General features: G+C 40.8%; 3 protein-coding genes across 4 annotated transcripts; 1 reads left to right on the forward strand and 2 right to left on the reverse strand.

The window, feature by feature from the left end:
• Positions 1–1,390: 1,390 nt before the first annotated feature.
• rab23 (RAB23, member RAS oncogene family) lies at positions 1,391–9,614 on the forward strand. Of its 2 annotated transcripts, XM_080547171.1 has the most exons (8): positions 1,391–1,643; positions 1,727–1,819; positions 3,886–4,137; positions 5,357–5,442; positions 8,254–8,410; positions 8,515–8,597; positions 8,701–8,793; positions 9,000–9,614. In XM_080547171.1, exons 3-8 carry the CDS (start codon positions 3,983–3,985, stop codon positions 9,131–9,133), a joined length of 708 nt encoding a protein of 235 aa, XP_080403297.1. In that variant the 5' UTR covers positions 1,391–1,643; positions 1,727–1,819; positions 3,886–3,982; the 3' UTR covers positions 9,134–9,614. The 2 variants fall into 2 exon arrangements, with proteins under 2 accessions (XP_080403297.1, XP_080403296.1); XM_080547170.1 differs by having other exon boundaries at positions 1,391–1,819.
• A 2,606-nt stretch (positions 9,615–12,220) lies between these two features.
• Positions 12,221–14,567, reverse strand: bag2 (BCL2 associated athanogene 2). The gene is made up of 3 exons (XM_080537037.1): positions 14,280–14,567; positions 13,137–13,246; positions 12,221–12,988 (listed from the first exon to the last, which is right to left on the reverse strand). Exons 1-3 carry the CDS (start codon positions 14,399–14,401, stop codon positions 12,600–12,602), a joined length of 621 nt encoding a protein of 206 aa, XP_080393163.1. The 5' UTR covers positions 14,402–14,567; the 3' UTR covers positions 12,221–12,599.
• A 2,503-nt stretch (positions 14,568–17,070) lies between these two features.
• znf451 (zinc finger protein 451) lies at positions 17,071–22,280 on the reverse strand (the record flags this gene model as incomplete). The annotated part of the gene is made up of 11 exons (XM_080524126.1): positions 22,244–22,280; positions 21,915–21,974; positions 21,304–21,387; positions 21,058–21,171; positions 20,800–20,893; positions 20,465–20,606; positions 20,196–20,322; positions 19,436–19,595; positions 19,059–19,212; positions 17,472–18,688; positions 17,071–17,147 (listed from the first exon to the last, which is right to left on the reverse strand). The coding sequence occupies exons 2-11, from the start codon at positions 21,960–21,962 to the stop codon at positions 17,071–17,073; spliced, it is 2,217 nt and encodes a 738-aa protein (XP_080380252.1). The 5' UTR covers positions 21,963–21,974; positions 22,244–22,280.
• Between the last annotated feature and the right edge of the window lie 1,953 nt (positions 22,281–24,233).

Genomic DNA, 24,233 nt, shown 5'->3' on the forward strand with positions numbered 1-24,233 from the left:
TTGCACATAGTGTTATTGCACATTCATTTAAAGTGTCGCAGTTTGCAGGTTTTGAAATGTTCACAGTTGTATTTCAGTATTGCACTTGATTACAATCTAGTAGCTGCCATCAAGTTGGATTGTCCAGGGCCTAGAACCTAGGTCTTTGCTGTGTTCAGGGCCTGAATGGCCCTAGGGTAGAAGCTGAGCTTCAGTCTTAGAGGTAAAAGGATGAATTATAACGTTGCTTATCCAGGAATTTCGTGTCTGCCTACGTCTTACAGTATATTTGATTGACAGTTACACAAGATAATCAGGCAGAACTAGTAAGAATTGTCTGAGTTACGACGATACATAAGCGACACGAATTGAACACATCCAATAACATCATAACCTATCTTGCTAGCTTAGCTTTAGCTTAATAACAGTAGTTTTACTGTCAGTCACTTTCTTTATATGTGCGGCACATAATCAAAAACGTGTGCCATAATAATGGAAACAGATTACACGTTTAAATCAGACAATCCACTTACCGAAGAGAAGAGTGACTTGGCTCGGAAATTGTTGGTCAACTTTGTTGTTGAATAACACAAGTGGCCGAATCCCGCCAAGACAGACAAGAAGTGTCAAAACGCGGATTCTGAAACGCGGGTAAATGACGTAGGTAGCTAGAGAACCAATCACGTCGCCGTTTCCGCCTTGACGTGTCACGTGCTTGACCAGGGACCTGTAAAATATTGTGCTGTCTCAAAAATCATCGCCAACAATTTGGGAGATGTAACAAGATCGGCAGGGTAGTAAAGTGCAAGTGGTGGGAAAAAAACAAAAGACTGGAACGCAAAACCCTCAAATGTGAAGTCATTTCCATTTCCTTCCAGTGACACGAACTGACTCAGGATCAGCCAGGAAAGTGTGTTCAGGCTGGCCATTGGAGCTGCCTCTCAGCTGCAGTTCAGAAACTGATCCTGGTACAGAAAAGCGTGGCTGTGTTCAAACTCACTGTCATCGTGAGTTTAGAATGATACGGTTCTATCTCCGTTTAGGGCAGTTCAGAGATATTGAGCGTCAACGTTTTTACATTCCATTATGTTTTGTGAGATGGAACCTTTGTATTTTATGAATTACTAACTAAAACATGTCAACATTTTAAAAAAAATAACACCACACAGGCATTAATAAACACCTAATGGATCAGATTATGTAAAAAAAACTCAATTTTGACAAAAATTGAGATAGAACCTTATATTATATTAACAGTTAAAAGTCCTTCCATTATAAGTTATAATTCTAACGTCACTGTCAGCTGGTACCGCCCAGCGGAAACCCCAAAGCGTTATTATAGCAACCTGCAGCTGGCTTGGGAAGTAGTGTGAGAGAGAAACGCAGCAAGGCAAGGCAGGGGGGTGTTACACAAACGTGTTGAATTCGAGCCTTTGTCTACCATTAGATCGGGCACTCACTCACCGATCAGAATCGATGTGAATGCATGGGTATTGTACCCCCATCCTTTTGAGTTGATCAGTCAAAACTGTCTCTTATTACAGCCAGTTATTACTGAATGATTGATGACATTGCTTGCTATAACATAGCCAGTAACGGTACCAGGGGGCTAGTCTTGGAGGCCCCGGACAATCCTTGCAATTTCATGCATCTGATCTATCTAGGTAAGCTAGATTTGGTTATAGAGAGTTTCTCTGTCTTGTGTAACCCATCGTTTTTCCTAGTTTGCACATTTCGTTTGGCACAGGCCAAAACACCAGGGCAGGAGTGATCGGATCGGAGACATCGTTTCGTGTTGTTGCAGCAGCTGCACGGAGCCAGGCATGTAACTATTATTCAGGTAAGAGATCATGATGGATACAAGTCGTGACGTTAGAATTATAAGGTTCCATCTCCGTTTTTGTCAAAATTGAGGGTTTTTTACATAATCTGATCCATTAGGTGTTTATTAATGCCTGTGTGGTGTTATTTTTTAAAATGTTGACATTTTTGAGTTTGTAATTCATAAAATACAAAGGTTCCATCTCACAAAACATAATGGAATGTAAAAACTTTGACGCTCAATATCTCTGAACTGCCCTAAACGGAGATAGAACCTTATCATTCTAAGCTCACAATATTGTTAGGAATTATGGTTTATCTGTCTTCAAATTATTGCCAGTCGTTATCAGATTTTTGTGTTGCTGCTTTTTCCAGTGCTGAACATCTAAACACAAGACAATGAATCCATTGGAGTGATCCATTCTGGGATCAGTGTTAATTTAGTTGCCTTACAGTGAATAACATCATATGTATTAAGATGTGTATAGCCTACAATGTAACATAGGAACTATTATTATTATTATTACTGTAGATACCATTGAGCGGTGTGAATTATTTCACAAGTGTGACAAGAAAGTCCTTGTTCTACTTGTGTGATAACATAACTCTGACATTAGCACAATTATTATGCAATAACAAATAAATGACCAATGTTCTATGTGTTACTGTGTGATGAAGAGTTCCTACAAAGGTTGCAGGGTGCAAGTTAATGTAAAACTGTGACCATATTCCATTGAGGAACAAATCAGGTTGAATTGGGGGTCACCTACTTGCCTCACTAAACTCTTTTTTTAGGCTTCTCCTTTTAAAATGGTTGGCTAGACAAGATGCGTCTATAGGTATCCACAGAAAACGTACGCGCACACACACACACACACACACACACACACACACACACACACACACACACACACACACACACACACTGTCTACGTTGTATCTGCAGGAAACAAAACCTGCCAGAACCTGTGGGACTTTGATAGCTCACTTTAAGGTTCCCAGGCTGGTAGAGCTAGGCCTAATGATTTGTTCAGACAAGTACTGTGGATGGTTTGCCTGACTACCTGCACACTGCAATCTAAAAAGATAGGTCTGTTGTGTCACCCTCTGTTTAAGCAGAATTTCTACAAGTGTGTGTGAGGTCTGCACTGCAGTGTTGAGCTGGTTGTAAATGAAGCTGACGTCCTTACTTGCAGCTAAGTTACGGCAGGCCTCTGTATTTAGTTACCTTACCTTGGGTGAGACATTGCAGGACAGGCTCCACATTGTAATTCAACCTGTGCACATTGTAGTTGCCTAGTATCCCTGTCTATGGAGAATCGTAGTACGTTGTTTGTTTTTGTTAGTTTGGTTTGTGTTCAAGGAATAGTGTCGTCTTGGTAATTGTAATAGATGCTGCCAATCTGGAAAGTCAACTGAGACTGATTTAGACATGGACGGGGCGGGGGACTGCTTTGAATAGGGATTCTCAGTTTAGTTGCTGTTGTGTTAATGTTGTGATGTTCTCAATCACATTACCATGGAGGGGATTGGGTGGGATCTGGCGTGGGTGGGAAGACAACAAAACCATCTGGAGCATCATGGCCTCAGTCCTTGAAACTCTGCCACGTCAGCTCGGCCTAGGCTACACCCTGGTCTCTCCTGGTTAGACAGCCTGGCTACCTAATGGAAACTGTATGGGAACCAAGGCTGAGCTGTCGCACGCAAGGACATGAGGCGTCATCAGCTGATGTTACTTCAGAGGGCTCTCTGGATGCACTGCCTTATGTTTACTCTCAGCTGTAAAACAGCCAGCTAGTGAAGGTTTTATGGTTAGAGGAGCAGTGAGGTAGAAAATGCACATCCAAACAAAGAACAGCACATTGTTGAACAAACAGTGGGATCTTTTTATTAGGGCTCATCATTTGAACAGAAACATTAGCGATAAAAGCGTCTGCTGAATGTAATTTGTTTTTAAATATTATGTGCAGATTGTGGTCTATGGAGAGATCACATTTTAAGACCTTTTTGTGCCCGATCGATGCATACATATGGCATCAGCATCAATATGTAAATGTATTCAATTATATGCTGTCCCCCTGTCAGGTGTCTGAACTGATCCTGTTAAAGTCCACTGAAGCAACCCAAGTAACCAAGGTTACTGACTGAAACCGTGAGGAAAGCCTAGAAAAAGCACACAGCCATGTTGGAAGAGGACATGGAAGTGGCCATCAAGGTGGTTGTGGTGGGCAACGGTGCGGTTGGAAAGTCGAGTATGATCCAGCGCTACTGCAAGGGCATCTTCACTAAGGACTACAAAAAGACCATCGGAGTGGACTTCCTGGAAAGGCAGATACTGTAAGCTACTGCATATAATCCATTAATGTCATGTTGTAAACAGTCACACCCACTGTAAAGATACAGAAGACCAACGTAAACGATGTCTTCTTTTCTGCACACAAATGCATTCTTAAATCTACTGGTTTTAATATATTAGCCTACATCTTAAGCATGCTATTTGTAAGACAGCTATGGTATGCTATCTAACTGAAACTATTCGGTGACTGTTGTTGTGTTGTGTTATGGTGTTGCTGTTGTTGCTTCCTAAAACCAATCTCTCATGTGAGTCAATCTTTCTTGTTCATATGCTTTGCAGATGTGAAGCAACTAGGGCTGGGTTAAAAAAATCGATTTCCCGATTCTGAATCGATCTAATGAGCGATTATCGATTCATAAATCCCGAGATCGATCTTTCATGTTTGTTTTTGTTTTTAGTTTTTTTTCTGCTTGCAGCTTCAACCCGCAACGAGATCTCGTTTTGTCCTGCTCATCTCTATCGTCATCATTTTTACATCCAAAATGCACCCAGACATCTGCCTTTAAGCCTGGTCGTTGCGTGAGATATGATAAATTCTTGTAGCACGAGATCTCGTTGCGGGTTGAAGCTGCAAGCAGAAAACAAACAAACAAACAAAACAAACATGAAAGATCGATCTCGGGATTTATGAATCGATAATCGCTCATTAGATCGATTCAGAATCGGGAAATCGATTTTTTTAACCCAGCCCTAGAAGCAACCCATACTTCACATGCAAAGTGTCAAAAGAAAACACTTTCTCTCTGAGAAAAGCTTGGGATTGATGTCTTGGTCTTCTTCATACTGATAAGGAATGAATGGCCTTCTCTCCAGATAAAGGACTTACAACGTCCAGATAACCCAACTAGAGTGCATGAGGGAGCATAGTTACTTTTAGGGAATGCCAGGGAAAATCCTGGCATAGTGAAGCATATAGCACTTTGCTGTGCCCTCTTTGGCCACATTCAATGTATAAAATATATTACATACATGCATTATATTAGGTTTTTTTAATTGCAGCAAATGTGTGCATATCCTTGTAAACAAACACAATGTGAAATAGGTAAGTGAAGGCCAGTGTTCAACCTTGAAACATGATTTCAGACCAAAACAGTCTAATTCCTTAATTACTACTGATTTATCGTGGCCATTTAGCCTTATTTTAAAGCTCAAAACATACTGGACCTTTAAAAACCTGTTTGTCTTTTTTGATTCTCCCAGAGTGAATGATGAAGATGTGAGGTTGATGTTGTGGGACACCGCAGGGCAGGAAGAGTTTGATGCCATCACCAAGGCCTACTATCGCGGTAAGACACCTATGGCCTGTCCATAAACAACCATTACCCCTTAGCTTAGCCCCACCCACTTCATATACAGCTCTGGAAAAAAAATAAGAGAAAACTTACTGAAAATTATCAGTTTCTCTGGTTTTACTATGTATAGGTATGTGTTTGAGTAAAATGAAAATGTTTGTTTTATTCTATAAACTACTGACAATTTCTCCCAAATTCCAAATCAAAATATTGTCATTTATAGCATTTATATGCAGAAAATGACAACTGGCCAAAATAAAAAATAAAATATACAGTGTGTTCAGACCTCGAATAATGTATTCATATTCATATTCATTTTCAACACAATGCTAATGTTTTAACTTAGGAGGAGTTCAGAAATCAATATTTGGTGGAATAACCCTGATTTTCAATCATAGCTTTCATGTGTCTTGGCATACTCTCCACCAGTCTTTCATTTCACCAGTCTTTCATGCTGTTGGGTGACTTCATGCCACTCCTGGTGCAAAAATTCAAGCAGCTTGGCAAGCAGATCCATCTTCCTCTTGATCACATTCCAGAGGTTTTCCGGTCTGGAGATTGTGCCGTGACAGGGCCTTGATCTGGTGGTCCTCCATCCACACCTTGCTTGACCTGGCTGTGTGGCATGGAGCATTGTCCTGCTGGAAAAAACAACCCTCAAAGTTGGGGAACATTGTCCAAGCAGAAGGAAACAAGTTTTCATCCACGACAACCTTGTACGTGGCTTGATTCATGCGTCCTTCACAAAGACATATCTGCCCAATCCCAGCCTTGCTGAAGCACCCCCAGATCCTCCACCAAATTTCACGGTGGTTGCGAGACACTGTGGCTTGTAGGCCTCTCCAGGTCTCCGTCGAACCATTAGACGACCAGGTGTTGGGCAAAGCTGAAAGTTGGACTCATCAGAGAAGATGACTCCAGTCCTCTATGGTCCACTCCTTATTGTCGTTTGCAAACCTCAGCTTAGCTCTTATTTGCTTCTCATTGATGAAGGGCTTTTTTCTTGCTTTGCACGACTTCAGCCCTGCCACTGGGAGTCTGTTTCAGCCCTGCCACTGGGAGTCTGTTTCAGCCCTGCCACTGGGAGCCTGTTTCAGCCCTGCCACTGGGAGCCTGTTTCAGCCCTGCCACTGGGAGCCTGTTTCAGCCCTGCCACTGGGAGCCTGTTTCAGCCCTGCCACTGGGAGCCTGTTTCAGCCCTGCCACTGGGAGCCTGTTTCCAACTGTCCTCGCTGTGCACTTCACCCCAGCTGCCGTTTGCATTCTTTTTGTAGTTGGCAGTCATCCCAGTCAGTGGAGAGTCATTTTCACCCCAATCTGTAGATTTGTTGTCCCCAATATCTGCTGCTTCACCATGTTCTTATGAACCGCCGTCTTTGGAATTTTAAGGAGGGAAGCAACCTGATGCTCACTGTTTCCCTCTGCCAGTAAAGACAGAATTGATCCCTTTACCTCACTCAAAGGCCAAATCCCAATTCACCCCTACGGCTCCGTTTTCACCCCTACGGCTCCGTTTTCACTCCGTTTTGCGTGTTCACGTGTAAGGTAGGGGTGTCCCAATTTTTTGGGTCGTGTGGGGTAGGGCTTTTTACCAAGATTTCACGACCAGACTAGGTTCGGAGCCATGTTCCAGAATGCCTTGTGAATCATCTACAGGAATATATCGCTCTAGGCAATGCGGAAGACAACCACAAATGTAATTACTTTTTCTTTGTTAATAAATATTTGAACAATTATTATAACCATCGTATTATCTTAGTTTAATGTCATTTCAATGTATTATAGAACTTTTCTTTATAATAATAATAATAATAATAATAATAATACATTAGACTTATATAGCGCTTTTCTAGACAGCGCTTTTCTTTTATAACAAGCATAACAAACACATTGCTATTATGCTGATGCTGTGTGAGCCTATGCCAACCCAACTACAGAAATACACCATCGCAGCGCGATTCACATTTCCGCTTCAGAACTAGATGTACAATCCTGTTTATTTAGTTGTTGTTTATGAAGCTGTTGCACTTGTTACCGCTACTCTAATATCAGTGCAGACTGGCAGGGTAGGAGCAGGGTTGCGAGCCTACAGAGCACTGCTATTCTGTCATGAACTGGCGTGGTAATGAAGCATTGTTCTTGTGTTACTTGTTTGATAGATTGATAGGGTGAAACTTAATTTGTGAATGAATCGCGAGGGTCGATGCTTTTCTAGGGGGGCGGCTGTGGCGCAGGAGGTAGAGTCGGCGTCTAATGATCGGAAGGTTGGCAGTTCGGCGGTTCGAGCCCCGGCTGGCCACATGTCGAAGTGTCCTTGGGCAAGACACTGAACCCCAAATTGCTCCCAGTGAGCAGGCCGGCACCTTGCATGGTAGCTTGCCGCCATTGGTGTGTGAATGTGTGTGTGAATGGGTGAATGAGAGGCCGTTGTAAAGCACTTTGGATAAAGGCGCTATATAAGTCGGTCCATTTTTTTCTATGATACGACTGATGACGTATCAGGATCTTGAAGGGTTGTCCCCTGTTTCATAGGGGAAGATTTCAACCTCTACCCCTTGTTGCTCTGTTCCGAGGGCTTGGCTCCAAAGTGAGTGGCACTCCAAAACGAGCCGTAGGGGTAGGAAAGGGAAACAGGATTGGGACAAAACTTTTCTTTTCAACTCTTGGCATGGTCAGTAGTTAGTTATTTTTTTATTACTACTAGCACTGTCTTTGCCATCCAGCTGGTTCTATTGCAAGAGGTTAGAGATGACCACAGCAGAGGTTTTAATACTTGTAAGTGGAGACATCCCCTCTGTGTTCCAGGTGCCCAGGCGTGTGTACTGGTCTTCTCCACCACAGACAGGGAGTCCTTCCAGGCTATCAGCAGCTGGAGGGAGAAGGTGGAGGTAGAGGTCGGAGACATCCCAACTGTCCTGGTGCAGAACAAAATTGACCTCCTGGATGAGACGATGATAAAAAAGTAAGACTGCCCAAGATTCATATCCTTCCTTGGAAATTAAAGGAATTAATGGACAGTCAATCATGATATTTGTTTGTAAATTGATTTGTTTCCCTGTACTATAGTGAGGAGGCAGAAGGTCTGGCCAAGAAGTTAAAGTTGAGGTTTTACCGGGCCTCAGTAAAGGAGGACCTCAATGTAAATGAGGGTAAGTTACAGTTACATGTGTTCAGCTGAGAGTGAAAGTAGCATCTTGAGTTAAATACTAACTATTATTTATTATTCAACCCTAATATTTCTTTCTTTTTCAGTTTTTAAGTACCTAGCAGATAAATATCTTCAGCGACTGAAGCAGCTAACAGCAGAGGAGCCAGAGGTGGTGCATACAACAAGCAATAAAATTGGTGAGCATCTTGTTATGTTAACCATGTAAAGTAATATCCCAAATTAGTCCAGATCTCTGGCTGTTTTTCTTATTTTCCTCTCATTTTCCTGTATGGCTTGACAACTGCATATGAGAAGGTTTAATGTCATACATTCTGTAATGACCATTTGCAATTTTAATACGAGTCACTTTATTGACACATCTTCACATCTTCTACCTTTTCAGGTGTTTTCAACACCACAAGTAGTAACCTCTCCAGTCAGAACTCTAGCAACGGCCGTGAAGTCATCAGCTTGCGACCAAACAAACAGAGGACCAAGAAGGGCAAAAACCCCCTCGGAAGCTGCAGTCTGCTGTAAAGTCAATCACTACACTACATTGTATGTTTTGACTGCCATATAGTGTGAAAGAGTTTTGATTGGTCATTGGCTGTATGTAATGGGACTACATTCCTAGAAACCAAAGTCTGCAAAGAATAGGGTATCATATACATTTTAGCGTAACCAAGATCTCATCTGCTCCTGAGTGTCGTGCCAAGTATTCAGTTGAGCATCGACAGAACTGTTGCAGCCTTTGATCTTCATGGTTGTATGATGTGTTTAAGCACCAGTGTGATGTGAGTAAACTGCAGTCCCCCTGGTGGCTGCTACGATTAATACAACCCAACTAATGCTATGTTGTAGCTTGAATGGAATGCTTGAAGTATAATCTTATGAGTAATTCAATGACCGTGTAGTTGGGTGTTACTAGTTTTTCACCCCTCGAAAAGGTTGTAGGGAAGGGTTACTTTCTAATTCACTAACCAGGCTTTGTTGTGTAATCATATGTGGTTTTTACAGATTACCATTTGTGCATTTGACTGTTCATCTGTGCAATATGTTTGTATTGTGAGAGATATACAGATTATTTTGTACCATATTTTTTCCTAAACTTTTAATAGAATATGGTTCAACATATGCTGTATATCCTGGATAAAGGCTATAAGACTTGGAATTAATTGTTAATTATTTTCTCAAAGGTATTTTTATATGACCGTGTTTAACAAAGGAGTTGCTTAACACCTTAGAGTTAATATAGTGCCAAATAGTTTCAAAACATTGTAAGAAATGTACATATTTTAAAGTTAAACATTGGAGTGATTGGTTGTTGTATGAAAATCTGAAATTACAGATTAATGGTTTGTGCTGTTTATTACCAAATTTAAATTGAGATTTGCACAAAAGGCCCTATATACACAAGTCATGTTAAAATGTAGTGAACTTATAGAATGTGTGAGTCAGTGAAGGGAGTTGTGTTATATTGACAATTATTTTGATCAACAATTGCTAGCTGACACTTAAAGATGTGCTACAGAACCTTTGTATAATTTCAGCCAGTAGTTCTACAATTAGCACTCATAAACCAAAAAAGGGTCCCCTACTTAGACAGAAATGTTATCAAGAAATGACCTGATTGGACACCTCCCCACACCCATGAGCAAAAGCTATTTTGCTAAGGATTGTTGGTCTTAAACTGTGGTTTAATGAGATAAGAAATCAATGAACCCATCATGAACCATATACAGTCAACACTTAAGCTAAATTTGATATAAAGAATTAACAACTAAAGTTCTGTACTGCATCTTTAACATTAATTTAGCTCCAGTCTTGTGTTGTAATGATTCTAGTGAAGACATTCTAGTGACTTGGTAATGGAGTTGAGCTTTTTCTGGCAATTACACAAGAGGAAATAGGAACAGTCCTTTTCCCACTTTTTAATAACAAAAACTGCTGTACTCCATTACTTTGTATTTAAAAATACAATCATTACATTACCAAACATGTTTGTCCAACATTACTAGTGAGTTCAGCGTTACGACACAGGCCTAAGAGCAACTTTGTGTTAAGTGTGATCCAATGCTTCCCTCAGAATCTAGCACACAACTAGCACTCATACTGGTGTGTGCACTGTTGTAATGGTCATTCACTATTCACTATTATTATCTCACTTTTATTGGATGCAAGAAATTGCGATTGTTTACATGTTAAATATTGCTGCATTGTATTATACCTGTGCTTTCTTTGTTTTCCCTAATTGTCATTCTTGCAGTAGAATGACATTTCAATGTGCTCATATTTGTAAATAAGTCTTACATTTATATTTGTCACCTTAATTTCACTATTGTTACCTTAATTTAGACGTTTTAAACATAACATACGGTTGTAAAATAGATCATGTTCAAACCTTTCATAGAGTGGTCTCACTTGATTTTCTTAAGTTGTTTAATGGCTTAATCTTGCTTTCCCATTAGTCTATCATGTGTGACTGGTTCCTGTCCTATTACTGTACCACTGTCTCACCGCTATGTTGCCTTTTCTGAGTCGAGACGAATATGTGTGCTCTCATTTCACTGTTGGACAGGAATATCCTACTGGTGCTTTTACTAAGGTGTGTTGGACATTGTTACTTTTATTTAACAATTCTTATTCAATCAACTTTTTATCATCAGTCTATTGCAACATGTTCTTAAATCCATTCTGCTGTATATACCATCATAGTACACTAATATCAATGTATGTGTTTTGATATCAGTAAAACATTGACTGTTAATGTTATTTAGAAAATTGCATGCCTGCCTTGTTTTCTTGCCCCCCATCTGAATGAATGTGGAACCACGGTACATTGCCACAATGCCTTGTGCATGTTTACATTCTCATTCTCATTATTGATCACCATTTAACTTTTATCGTTTTAATTATGCCTCATTAAATATAATAAATCAAACTCTATTCCTTATAAAAGTTGCTCTTAGTAAAAAAATATATTTTTTCTGTTTTGTTTAAATGGACTAAAGGCACTTTAACAACGAGTTGATGTGTTGTACAATGATGAAAATACAGTGTGTTTTACACAGGAAAGTTCCCATTAAGTGCTATGTCACTCAGGTGTTGTGAACATCTCTGTAAACTCATTCTGTTAGGATAGTATGTGCTATATTTTGCAGACAGCTTCATAATACTGATTTCATGAACTTCCAGTATGTGTTTAAGATCTTTTACTAAATCCTACATTTTGTCAATTGTGTGACACAAGGTATAGTGTTTGTGTCAGTATTGTTTTGATTCAATGCAGATGTAATTGTCTTAACATCAAGGTACGCTACACAATCTTACACCCGAGGCTTTGTAGAAACTATGTTTGATGGTGATATAGGACATAAATAAAACGTATATTTTGATTGTTTTCTTCTGCATGTCATTCCCACTTTACACAAGACTGATCATACATATTTGTGTACATAATGTATTTTGTGTCAGCATTTACATTTTAAGAATATAGCATTATAGAATGTGTTTCTCTTTACTGGCATTTCTACAATTGAGGGATTATTGGTATACTTTATTATTAAAAACATTACAAAAAAGAGACAATTCCGAAAGTGCTGATTAACAAAGGTCTTTGGTGTAGTAGTGTGATACACATTACATTTATTAAAATCATCACAGTAAATTGCCTTCAAATGTTAAAATGGGAAATAGACTGATCTAGGCCTATATATTCTATATTTGTTGGTAGTGTGCAGTGTGAATGCTGCTCACTTGTCATCTGCGTGTGGAATTCCTGTAGCCTACTATAGGCTACATGACATGGTCATGTCAATTCTAATTAAGCGCAGCAATTCTTTGTGGAGTGAGAGTTCACAATCACATACAATATGAATATGATTCAATTGGATGATTTCAACAGGGCCTGACTAAGCCTGTTTTATTTGACAAGATATTGAACTGTCTGGGGCTGCTGCTGTGGTTTTCTTTCTTTTGACAATCTCAGTGACTTTATTGGCAGTTACTTGGCACCGTTTGGTTCATCCAATTTCTGATGATCCAGGATCTTGATTGTCTTGTCAGCGTTGTCCACATTTCTTGTCAGAGTCTCCAGCCTCCTCTTGAGTTTCTTCTGATCTTCCAAGGCGCAGCTGATCACGATCGTTTGGAACTTCTGATCGATGGGGACAGCCGGTGCCTCTGTGACGCAGGCCGCATGCAGGGCCATCAGACGCATCCTGGCACTGTCCATGTCCTCTAGTAACTTCGAGGCCACCTCATCTATCACAGAGGTGGCCTGTTGTAACGCTTCCTCCTGCTGGGAGTTTCTGATGGTTTCCACTGAAATCTCAACAGTCAGTGTTCTGCCCAGGAGACGAGTGGCAGTCAAAGACAACTCTTCTCTCTCTCCTAAAACAGAGAAACAATATTAGCACAGGGTTAGTCTAGCAGATCATGCAATAAAACGAAACACCGACTTGGATTGATGGACAACTTAAAGACACCGACACAGAGAGGTTTACAATGAAATGTAGCAATCAAATCCTTCCAAACATACCGTCAGATATGGTGCGCATTTCTTGACTATTCTGTATAGCCTGAATCATCTCCAGTAGAGACTCCCTCTCCTGTTCCATGGCAGTTGCGGATTCGCGTAAAGTGTCCACTCTGAAACAGATTAATGAATGAATGAATGGTCTTTATTGTCATTGATATAGTACAGGTACCATACAACGAAATTTGGGAGGGGGGGCTCCCCTGGTGCTTGGAAAAAAACTAAAAACAAGAAGGGAAAAGAGCTGGTTTACATAAATAAAGGCTATGTACACTATCCACTATACTATACTATACAAATAAAACACTGTGCTCTACTCTATGCTATGCTATACCTATTCTAACATTTCCTATCTCTGAACCTTATGTACCCTAGGGTTGTCATATTGCACATAGTGTTATTGCACATTCATTTAAAGTGTCGCAGTTTGCAGGCAAGAATGATCATGACAAGAATGATCATGATAAATTGGGCTGTATTATGATAATAATATGATTGGCTGAATGCTAGTATGCTTCTATGTCCATATACTTTCCCCAGTGTTTATTTCTGGTTGACTATTATTACCATTATTATTATTATTATTATTATTATTATTATTATTATTATTATTATTATTATTATTATTATTATCAGTGTTTATTTTACAACTTGACAGCTGTTTGAGTTTTATCATAGAAATGATCAGTAAACCAGCTCGTGGCCTCATTTGACTGAGCACATTACTGTACATACTGTACATACTACTAGAACATGGTTCTGAATATTCTCCCAGGCTGTGTTCGAAATGGCATACTAGCATACTAGCATACTCAATGAGTATATACTGCATACTGCTTACTACATTCATAATAAGTACGCCAATACCAGCCGACCGAAAATCTAGTTACATACATTTCTTGCATACTCAAATTTCACATAATCTAATCTACGTCATATCTAGTATGAGTAGTATGCTAGTATGCCATTCCGAACACAGCCCCACTCTCACCGATTCACAGATTCGCGTTTTCAAAACCAGCTGTCGCACACACAAGTGGTCATGCACATATACATTTATTAAACATAACCAGATTCGATACGAGTCTAACAATTGTATCATGCAATATCGAATACTTATATAGTGCTGAATAATGGCCAGCCTACCTTATTTCCACCTCGTCCAAACTTTCCAGCAGTCGCCCTGAGCGATCTGCCATGGACATCGATCTGCTAAACTTGCCTTTAGAAGCTTCATTCATCTTCGCTTGTATTTTCGCTTGAGCCATGATCGGGTATTAAAAGTGGTCTATATGCTATATTCCCGGGAGACACGATTACGAGACTAACGATGGTCCTGAGAGAGAGTGCAGGGAGAGGTGCACAATAGTCTGTTAATCTATATGCTATATTATTCCCGGGAGACACGATTCCTAGACTGAACGGTGGTCCTGAGAGTGCAGTCAGAGAGGGACAGGACAGCGCCCCAGAGTCAACATTTCCAAAAATGGCCTGGAACCTCCCTTAGCTGTTCTAACGGTCCCCACACGTCTAGAACATTGTAAGAGGGTGGGCTTCAGCAATTTTAATCTCCCTTTACCTGACAATTTTCAGACAACCATTGGCAAACAATGAATATCTCTGAACTTTATTTATTGAAAATAGCACTTAAATGTAACTGTGCAAACATAAAATTATGTTACATACAAACATAATATCTCATATTATGAGAACAACGCATAACATATAAATGACATTCCCTGAAAGTAAGTAATTTCCTAATCAGAAATCAATAACACTTCTTTTGAGAGCCTCCTCCATTTCTGTAAAGACAAAAAAAAAGGGGGGGGGGGGGTGCAAAACAAAGAATCAAGCAATTTCAGCAACAACATTACAAATACAGACATAATTCAAGCAGCCACAATTCAAGCAGTCAAATCCTATTTACAACCTAAGACAACTTGCAACGGGTGAGATTATACTTTTTGTGTGTGTATATATTTATATATATATATGTTGCAAGAAAAAGTATGTGAACCCTTTGGAATTACCAGGATTTTTGCATAAATTGGTCATATTATGCGTCCTGATCTTCATCTAAGTCACAACAATAAACAGTCTGCTTAAACTAATACCACACAAACAATTATATGTTTTCATGTTTTTATTGAACACACCATGTAAATATTCAGGGTGGGGGATGGAAAAAGTATGTGAACCCCTAGGCTAATGACTTCTCCAAGAGCTAATTTGAGTCAGACATCTTGGAGTCCAATCAATGAGATGAGATTGGAGGTGTTGGTTAAAGCTGCCTTGCCCTATAAAAAACACACACCAGTTTTGAGTTTGCTATTCTCAAGAAGCATTGCCTGATGTGAACCATGCCTTGCACAAAAGAGCTCTCAGAAGATCTACGATTAAGAATTAATGACTTGCTTAAAGCTGGAAAGGGTTACAAAAGTATCTCTAAAAGCCTTGATGTTCATCAGTCCACTGTAAGACAAATTGTCTATAAATGGAGAAAGTTCAGCACTGTTGCTACTTTCCCTAGGAGTGTCCGTCCTGCAAAGATGGCTGCAAGAGCACAGCGCAGAATGCTCAATGAGGTTAAGAAGAATCCTAGAGGTCAGCTAAAGACTTATACTTATTACAGAAATCTCTGGCACATGCTAACATCTCTGTTGACGAATCTACAATACGTAAAACACTAAACAAGAATGGAGTTCATGGGAGGACACCATGGAGGAAGCCACTGCTGTCCAAAAAAAACATTGCTGCACGTTTGAAGTTTGCAAAAGAGCACCTGGATGTTCCACAGCACTACCTGCAAAATATTCTGTGGACAGATGAAACCAAAATTGAGTTGTTTGGAAGGAACACACAACACTATGTGTGGAGAAAAAAAGGCACAGCAAACCAACATCAAAACCTCATCCCAACTGTGAAGTATGGTGGAGGGGGCATCATGGTTTGGGCTGCTTTTCTGCCTCAGGGCCTGGACAGATTGCTATCATCGACGGAAAAAGGAATTCCCAAGGTTATCAAGACATTTTGCAGGAGAACTTAAGGCCATCTGTCCACCAATTGAAGCTCAACAGAAGATGGGTGATTCAACAGAATGGCTTCAACAGAAGAAAATACGCCTTCTGCAGTGGCCCAGACAGAGTCGTGACCTCAACCCGATTGAGATGCTGTGGCATGACCTCAAGAGAGCGATTCACACCAGACACCCCAAGAATATTGCTGAACTGAAACAGTTTTGTAAAGAGGAATGGTCCAAAATTCCTCCTGACTACAGGAAACGTTTGGTTGAAGTTATTGCTGCCAAAGGAGGTTCAACCAGTTGTTAAATCCAAGGGTTCACATACTTTTTCCACCCCCCACCCTGAATATTTACATGGTGTGTTCAATAAAAACATAGAATTGTTTGTGTAGTATTAGTTTAAGCAGACTGTGTTTGTCTATTGTTGTGACTTAGATGAAGATCAGAACACATTTTATGACTAATTTATGCAGAACTACAGGTAATTCCAAAGGGTTCGCATACTTTTTCTTGCAACTGTATATATAGGGAGATTTCTTTTTCTTTTTCTCCATCTGCCGTCCTGCTTTGTACCCGGTGAGTGTTGGTGGTGATACATGTCTTGTAAACAAACTTACGTTTTAGGACTGTTCAAAAGCAAGGACTGTGTGATCATCCAGTTATTAGCCAAACATTTGTTAAATACACCAGTGCAGCTGAACTGATCCCTGTCATCGGTCCAGTCCTAAGTAGTGGTTACTATAAGGTGTACCAACATTCAAATAATCATATCTTCATCTATTTCAATGTATTGCACATCATTCAAAAGCTTACAAAGCTAAAATCTGCACTTTCATAATCTGTAAAAAAACAGAAAAATGACCTTGCCGACTTGGGGAACAAAACACCAGCTCCTGTCAGATTTGCAGTAAAAGGTTACACACCAACATCAAAGTCTGTTGAATTGTTCTGCACTTCAAGTGAAGGTATGCTTTTCATCTCATCAGATTCATCTGGAACAAAAAAAAACAAACATGGAAAAACAGAGATGATCATTTTAAAAAGCAGCATTTTCAAGAGAGCTTGGCGTATATACAGTAGTCTATGTACCTTAAAATGGCTATTACAAACATTGCGGAACACGTAGGAAGACAATGGACTAAAACACACCTCCATTGGAATCCATGTCTTTTTTAGCCTCATCTGTGTTTAAACCAAAGACGTCCAAAAACTTCTCAGCTGTAAAATAATAATAAAAAAACAAACTAGTCAGTAGGAAGTTAATCATGGAATCCTATGACTGAAATCCTAATCCTATGACTTGAAAGCAGACTTGCCTTTCACATGTATGTTTCTCTCCTCACTATCCAGTGTCTTGACAGTGGAAGATGTGGCCTTCTCTGTCACACATCCAGACATTAGTTGTTTACTAGTTGTGGCGAGTTGACAAGTGTTTTCAGCCACAGTGGGTGTATCCACCTGCGGCACATCTATACGATAGTAGTCGTGACTGTGGAGGCTCCTGTAGTGCTTCTGGAACTCCTCTTCAGAGTCATACGGTATGCTATCGCAGAGCCCACAGAAATAGTGCATCTCTATTTGGTTGCCATGCTCGTTCACACAGTGCCTGCGTAATGTAGCCTCTTTGAAGAACTTCTGTGGGCAGTGGCCACAGACATACCTCTGGAAATTGTGACTGCTCACGTCTCTGCAGTGCTTGTACACAGCTGCTTTCGAGTCGAAGACGTCCTCACACATCCTGCACAGCCACCTCTCATCCTGTTTGCGGGAAGGTGTGTGAGTTGTAGTGGGCACGTCCCTGGACCCGGTGGCAGTGCTAGGTCTGCTGCTGGTGGATGGTTTGGCATAGGGGACAGTAGCAGGCTCCTCCTTAGGGACTTCTCTCTCAGTGAAATAGGTGTGTCCCATGTGGGTTTCTGACACATGCAGTAAGATGTCTTGTTGCCGCGGCATGTCCACTTTACACACCCGGCAATGGAAGAGGAAGTTGGAGAGATGAGCGCCACCATGGAAGCGGCTCATGTGCAATCGAGTAATTGAGGACTCTCCCATCTGCTTGCCACACACACCACATTGATGGAAAATCTGGTTGATTGCCAAAAGGTGATTTCTTGCTGTGGCCTCCTCCGAGAAGCGCAGTCCGCACTCACAGAACCACGCCAATACTGAGCCTATCTTCTGCCCAGTGCTGCCATGTACACCTGGACCAAGTCTCTGGCGCTTGGCCGGGGATCCGAAAGAATCATTCCTCTCCTCAACTCTCTCCGGAGATTGGGTTTCAGGCCCTGGGGCCTGTTCAGACCTCTTAGCGAGTTGTATTTCAGAGAAGTTGCAATATTGCAGAATTGCCTTTTCAACGGTACTGTTGACCTCCACTTCATGCTGACTCAACTCTTTGTGCTTCTGAATTTCATCTTGGTTGAGAAACATTTTGCGACATTGAGAGCACTGGCCCAGCAAGGGCAGCTGTCTCATGACCTGCACCACAGTTTTTTCGGACTCAGTGACGGCAGTGCTTGCTCTGCAACGCACACTAGAGAAAAACAACAATGATCATTTGTAAACAAATGATTACTAGCAAATTGATGCAAAGTGTGATAAACCTATAGTCATGGACAAAAATATAGGCACCCCTGCACTTGTCAGATAATGCACCACTTCTCACAAAACATTTTTGCAATTACAAATGCTTTGGTATTCACATGTTTATTTCTTTTGTTTGCATTGGAACAACACAGAAAAGTTGACTTTTTTTGTGCTACCAAATATTAAGTAGCCAATAATTTTGTCCAAACAGATATGCAGGGGTGCCAATATTCTTTGTCCATGACTGTATCTGCCAACTAAACTACACTTTCATGACATGAAAATAAACAACACATACTGTACATAGACAAACTTACTTGAAGTGTGCCTGCACTTCCATGTGGGATTTCAGCACCTTTCTGCATGCTTTACATCTGACATTGAACAATACATCTTTACATAAGGCAACGAGACGATTCTTTGCGTAGCGCGGGATAGGAATTGGCACTGCTGTCCCTTTAGTTTCACCATCTAAAGAGAGCAAGAAATGCATTATGGTTTGTCATTTTGAACGTTTATCTTCAGAGGATACAACGTAATAGCCTAATATATCTTATTACGTAATATAATTCAGCCAAAATATACTAAATAACAGATTAAACAGATTTTTAAAATTAAAATAAATAAATAAGTATAATAAAAAAGATAAAAAGATGTACAGTAGAACAACACACAGTTATGACTTCAGACTCACCACGCAGGGTGATGGACTGAGAGAAGTGGTTTTTGGCAGACATATGCTGAAGGCACTCGTCCCTTATGTTGAAGAGGAGGTAACAGGCAGGGCAGGCAAAACACACGATCAACTGGCAGGTCTGGGTCTTCGCATGCCCCTCCGCATTAGATGAGGACACCTAGTAAGGAATTGTTATTAGAGAGTTCGAACCTTATCCTGAGATTCCCATCTATACACTGTTTCTTTCCCAGTTGTACTATAACATCTGAGAAAAATACTAGTGCATCATGTGTTGTACAAATGTCCTTGATACCAGAGGGTGATTAATGAATTGCTTTGAGACCAAATCAATAAAGTTCAAAGAGGTCAGCTCCAAAGCCTGCAGATGGCAGTGTCTTCCCCTTCTCTGTATTGCCATGAAGTGCATATAAACACTAAATGCTGCCCTCTGCTGCTTGATAATCCAGACACAAGCAGTATTTCCCAAACGTTGGTGTGCAAATTAAACTCACTTTGAATTTGTAAATCTAAAAGCAACAACAAAACATGTAAAGCTGTGGTGACATTGTGGAATGTAGTGGCTGAGAACTACTATAATAATATACAGTATATAGTACATCCTGTTTCCCTATTGTCATGTTACCCTTCCCCAGGGACTACAGATGAAAATGAGCTCTGAGCTATATCTGGCGCAATGTATTGTGCATTGGTCCCTGTCAAATAAACTAATAAACAAACAGAACAAAAGGTAACTCTTCTCAAGTATAGTTTAGCAGACCTTTGACTTCAGGTGGGACTTCCACAACTCCTTGGATTCAAAACGCAGACCACAAGCAATGCAGGCAAACAACTCAGATGGGCTTCCTTTCAGGTGGATGGTGGGGTCACATGGTGAGTGGTCAAACCTGCAATCACAATAAAGGCTTTCTGTAGACAACGTCCTTAAAAACCACATTGAATAAATAATCGGTTGTTACGGTACATGCAATTACTTAAGTATTACAATGCATAGCAACATGATACGATGTTGTTACTAAAGTATCTCACCTTTTCAAGTGCCCTTCCAGGAGAGGCCTGTTGCCATAAACTCTACCACAGTTGGACACTGGACAGGTTTTTGGAGATAGGCTACTGGTGGGTTGGGAAGCAAGTCTGTGCCTACTGCGAGCAAAATTTTGCCCCCCAGGTCCTGAGTACAGACAAAGATGGGATAACATCCTGCTTCTCTATCAAATTAATTACCTACATTTGTGCTAAATGATAGTTGTTAGCTCCAGAACAGAAGTTGAAAACATTGACATTTAGAACTGCACATTTGATCTAAGCTTATGATGTTTTCCAACACATTCTTACTTTCCACTCAGAGTAACTAACTACCTTACCTGGCATCTTTAACCACATGTCCACACAGCGCTTTGCTTCATGGTTGTTTCCCATCTCCCCCTGTCCATGGGCTTTTTGAGAGATTAGCTTCGCCTGAAATGAGACATGTAGAGACAGGATCACTTTTACAAAGAGTGTTGGCATGCAGGAGTTACAAAGGTCAAAAGCAATGTTGCATTGTATAAGGTTGCTGGTAGATCAAATGGAATAGCAGGGTTGCTGTTTTGCATTTATCTGCTCTTTCCGGCGTCCCTTACCTTGAAGGCCTTGCACTTATTTGCTCTTTCCTGCTTCTCCACAGCCACTTGATGAGCCAGTCTGTCCAAAGTAGATGTGACCTGTGCCTTCTGTCTATCTATCTCATTTTCAGCCTTCAAAGTGAAAGAAATGGCAAAAAAACAGCAAGTCTTAACAAATATTGTCTATAAAATTAACTACAATAATAACACAACTTTTTAGACCAGCCCTAAGCCTAAATCTTATAATTAATCTACCACACTCACTGTGTCTACCACGGGTGAACGTGCATCATCTTCACTGTCACTCAGTAAATCTATGCATTCCAGGGTTGGTCGGAGTGCACCCTCCTGAAACAACATAGAATAAAAAACTGAGTCACTCCCAAGTGCAAACACTCCATCTGAGACAATAAACATGACGATGAAATAAGGGAATACAAGAAAGGGTGCGACTAATCCCTCTAACAACAAAGCGACAAATCTTTCAGATATTAGATATAAGAGTATATAAGAGCCTACAAGACACATAAGCAGCAATGGGGCCAATTTAGCTTTAATAGTTTATTCAATATTAAATTAAATGTGGATAAGGTATGACTAGTAAGCTAAATGATACACCACTCAGTCTGTGAGTGATTTGTCTGTTCAGAGCAAGCAACAAAGTTTGGAGCATCACCACCTCACCAGGAACTTTGTTGCTTGCTCTGAACAGACAAATCACTCACCAGTGCAGCTGAACTGATCCCTGTCATCGGTCCAGTCCTAAGTAGTGGTTACTATAAGGTGTACCAACATTCAAATAATAATAACACAAACTGACAAATCAGACACAAACTGACAAATCACTCACAGACACAAACTGACAAATCACTCACAGACACAAACTCCACCTCATCTTCGTCATCTTCAGTCGGGGCAGACATTATTTAGGAAATCTGAAAAATAAACCAACAATCATTTTCAATAATTGGCACTTTCTGTCCATCCACTCTCTCTCTCTCTCGCTGAGACTTTGATCAGATGTTGTGGTGGCCCAGGCTGTTCGCTAAGATACCGTTGCAGCCTAGCCTACTTGACAATCTACCTAACAACGGAAGCCTACAAGGAAATAAAGGTTCTCTAAATAGGTGCAAATAATAGTAGAACTATTATAATTGTGTATTATTGTGTATTATTAAATGAATACACAAGTGCTTAAACTCACCTCAGACTTGAACACTGAGAGTCGCCCCGCAAAAATCCCAATGCACCGCCTCTTTGAGGGCGCGTAGTGATGGCGTCATGTGCTTCTTTTTATGGCAGTCTGGGACTTGTAGTTCTAATAAGCATTACCCGGCGCACCCGTGTCGCATACAAAAGTAAAAGCCAATTTTGGCCTAATTTTTGTCATAGAAAATATTTTTCTACTTTGGTTTTTGCAATTGTTTATGATCCTAAATTGGATTAGATTAAACGTTATTGTCGTTGCAGAGTACAAGTAGATGACAACGAAATGCAGTTTAGCATCTAACCAGAAGTGCAAATATTGATATAGTACAAAACATCATATTGTAGACAAAATAGGATAGGCCTATTAACAGTTATGAACTGATAGCCTACATACACAGTAAGATAAGTATGTAGGATATGTAAAGTTATGAAGTGATAGTAGTATGTAAGTACAATAGGTAGTAAAGAGATGGATAACAGTAAGCTATGTAGAGTTAACCCCCACCAATCCGGCTTTAAGGCTGGGCACTCTACTGAAACTGTTCTCCTTGATGTCACGAAGACTCTCCACTCTGCTCAAGCTTCCTCCCTCTCCTCTGTTCTCATTCTCCTGGACCTGTCTGCTGCCTTCGAAACAGTAAACCACCCAATTCTTCTCTCCACCCTCTCAGAACTGGGCATCTCGGCTCTGCACCCTCCTGGTTTGCGTCCTACCTGACTGATCGCTACTACCAGGTGACTTGGCTGCATTTACACTGCCAGGTGGAAGTCACACAATTCCGATTGTTTTGCTCACAGGTGGCCCAGATCAGATAATAGATAGGAACAGAGCTCCAAGGGCAGGCTGGTTGAGCAGACCAGTAGGCAAGGTGGGCAGGCAGGGGTTGGCAGGGCAGAGAGGCAGGGGTTGGCAGGGCAGGCAGGCAGGGGTTGGACAGGCAGGCAGGCAGGCAGGGGTTGACATGGCAGATAGGGAGGATGGCAGGCAGGCAGGGCAACACATCCCATCTTCCGCCGGAGACTGATGACCCATCTCTTCAAGCCACCCCTTAACTGTCCCTCCTGAGACATATACTACCCCCCAGTACTGTTTCTCCTGTGTCATAACAATGAAAAATAAAATAATAATAATCTTCCTTCTTCTAGCAGGACGACTGCCAATGGCCCCTGGCCTGAGCATAGATGACCTTTTCCTGCTATGACTGGTGGATAGATGATGCACTTACTTAGTCAAATGTATTTGTTGCAAGTCGCTTTGGAATAAGTAAGTAATCTTGAGAACCGATGGTTCTCGAGCCTAATGGCCCATAGGGCAGGAGCCTCCCGTTTCCATAGCGTGAGGCTGCTTGATGTACAAGTACACCCCCTGGACATGACACTGGTATGTCACATCGTCTTACCCCCAATCCGACCCTTAATGCTGAGTGCCAAGCAGGGAGGCATCAGGTTCCATTTTATAGTCTTTGCCATGACTCTGCCGGGGATCGAACTCACGACCTCCCAATCTCAGGGCGGACACTCTAACCGCAAGGCCACTGAGATGGTCAAATTTGGAATAAGGCATCACTATATACAATGTGGTGTATACAGGTGTATACATTAGAGACTAATAGGCTATCAATATCAAATTAGCATTAGTTATTGCCTTTTAATCATGAAAATATATTTCATGTGTCAAAAACATAACGACAGTGTTTAAGATCAAAGAAGTCATCAATAGATTTGTTTATCAATATGCCTTTATTGCATATAACATACATGCTACATGCTGCGTTCTTTCCTCTATAGCCTAGACAGGGGCCCTGGACAGTCTGGACGGATTGATGGCAGCTGCTGGATTGAAATCAGGTGTAGTGCTGAGGTACAAATGTGTACATTTCAAGCCTGCAAACTGCGACACTTTAAATGAATGTGCAATAACACTATGTGCAATATGACAACCCTAGGGTACATAAGGTTGCAGAGAATAGGAAATGTTAGAATAG

Source organism: Nansenia antarctica (genome assembly GCF_963989245.1).
Source record: "Nansenia antarctica genome assembly, chromosome: 1".
Taxonomy (NCBI): Eukaryota; Metazoa; Chordata; class Actinopteri; order Argentiniformes; family Microstomatidae; genus Nansenia; species Nansenia antarctica.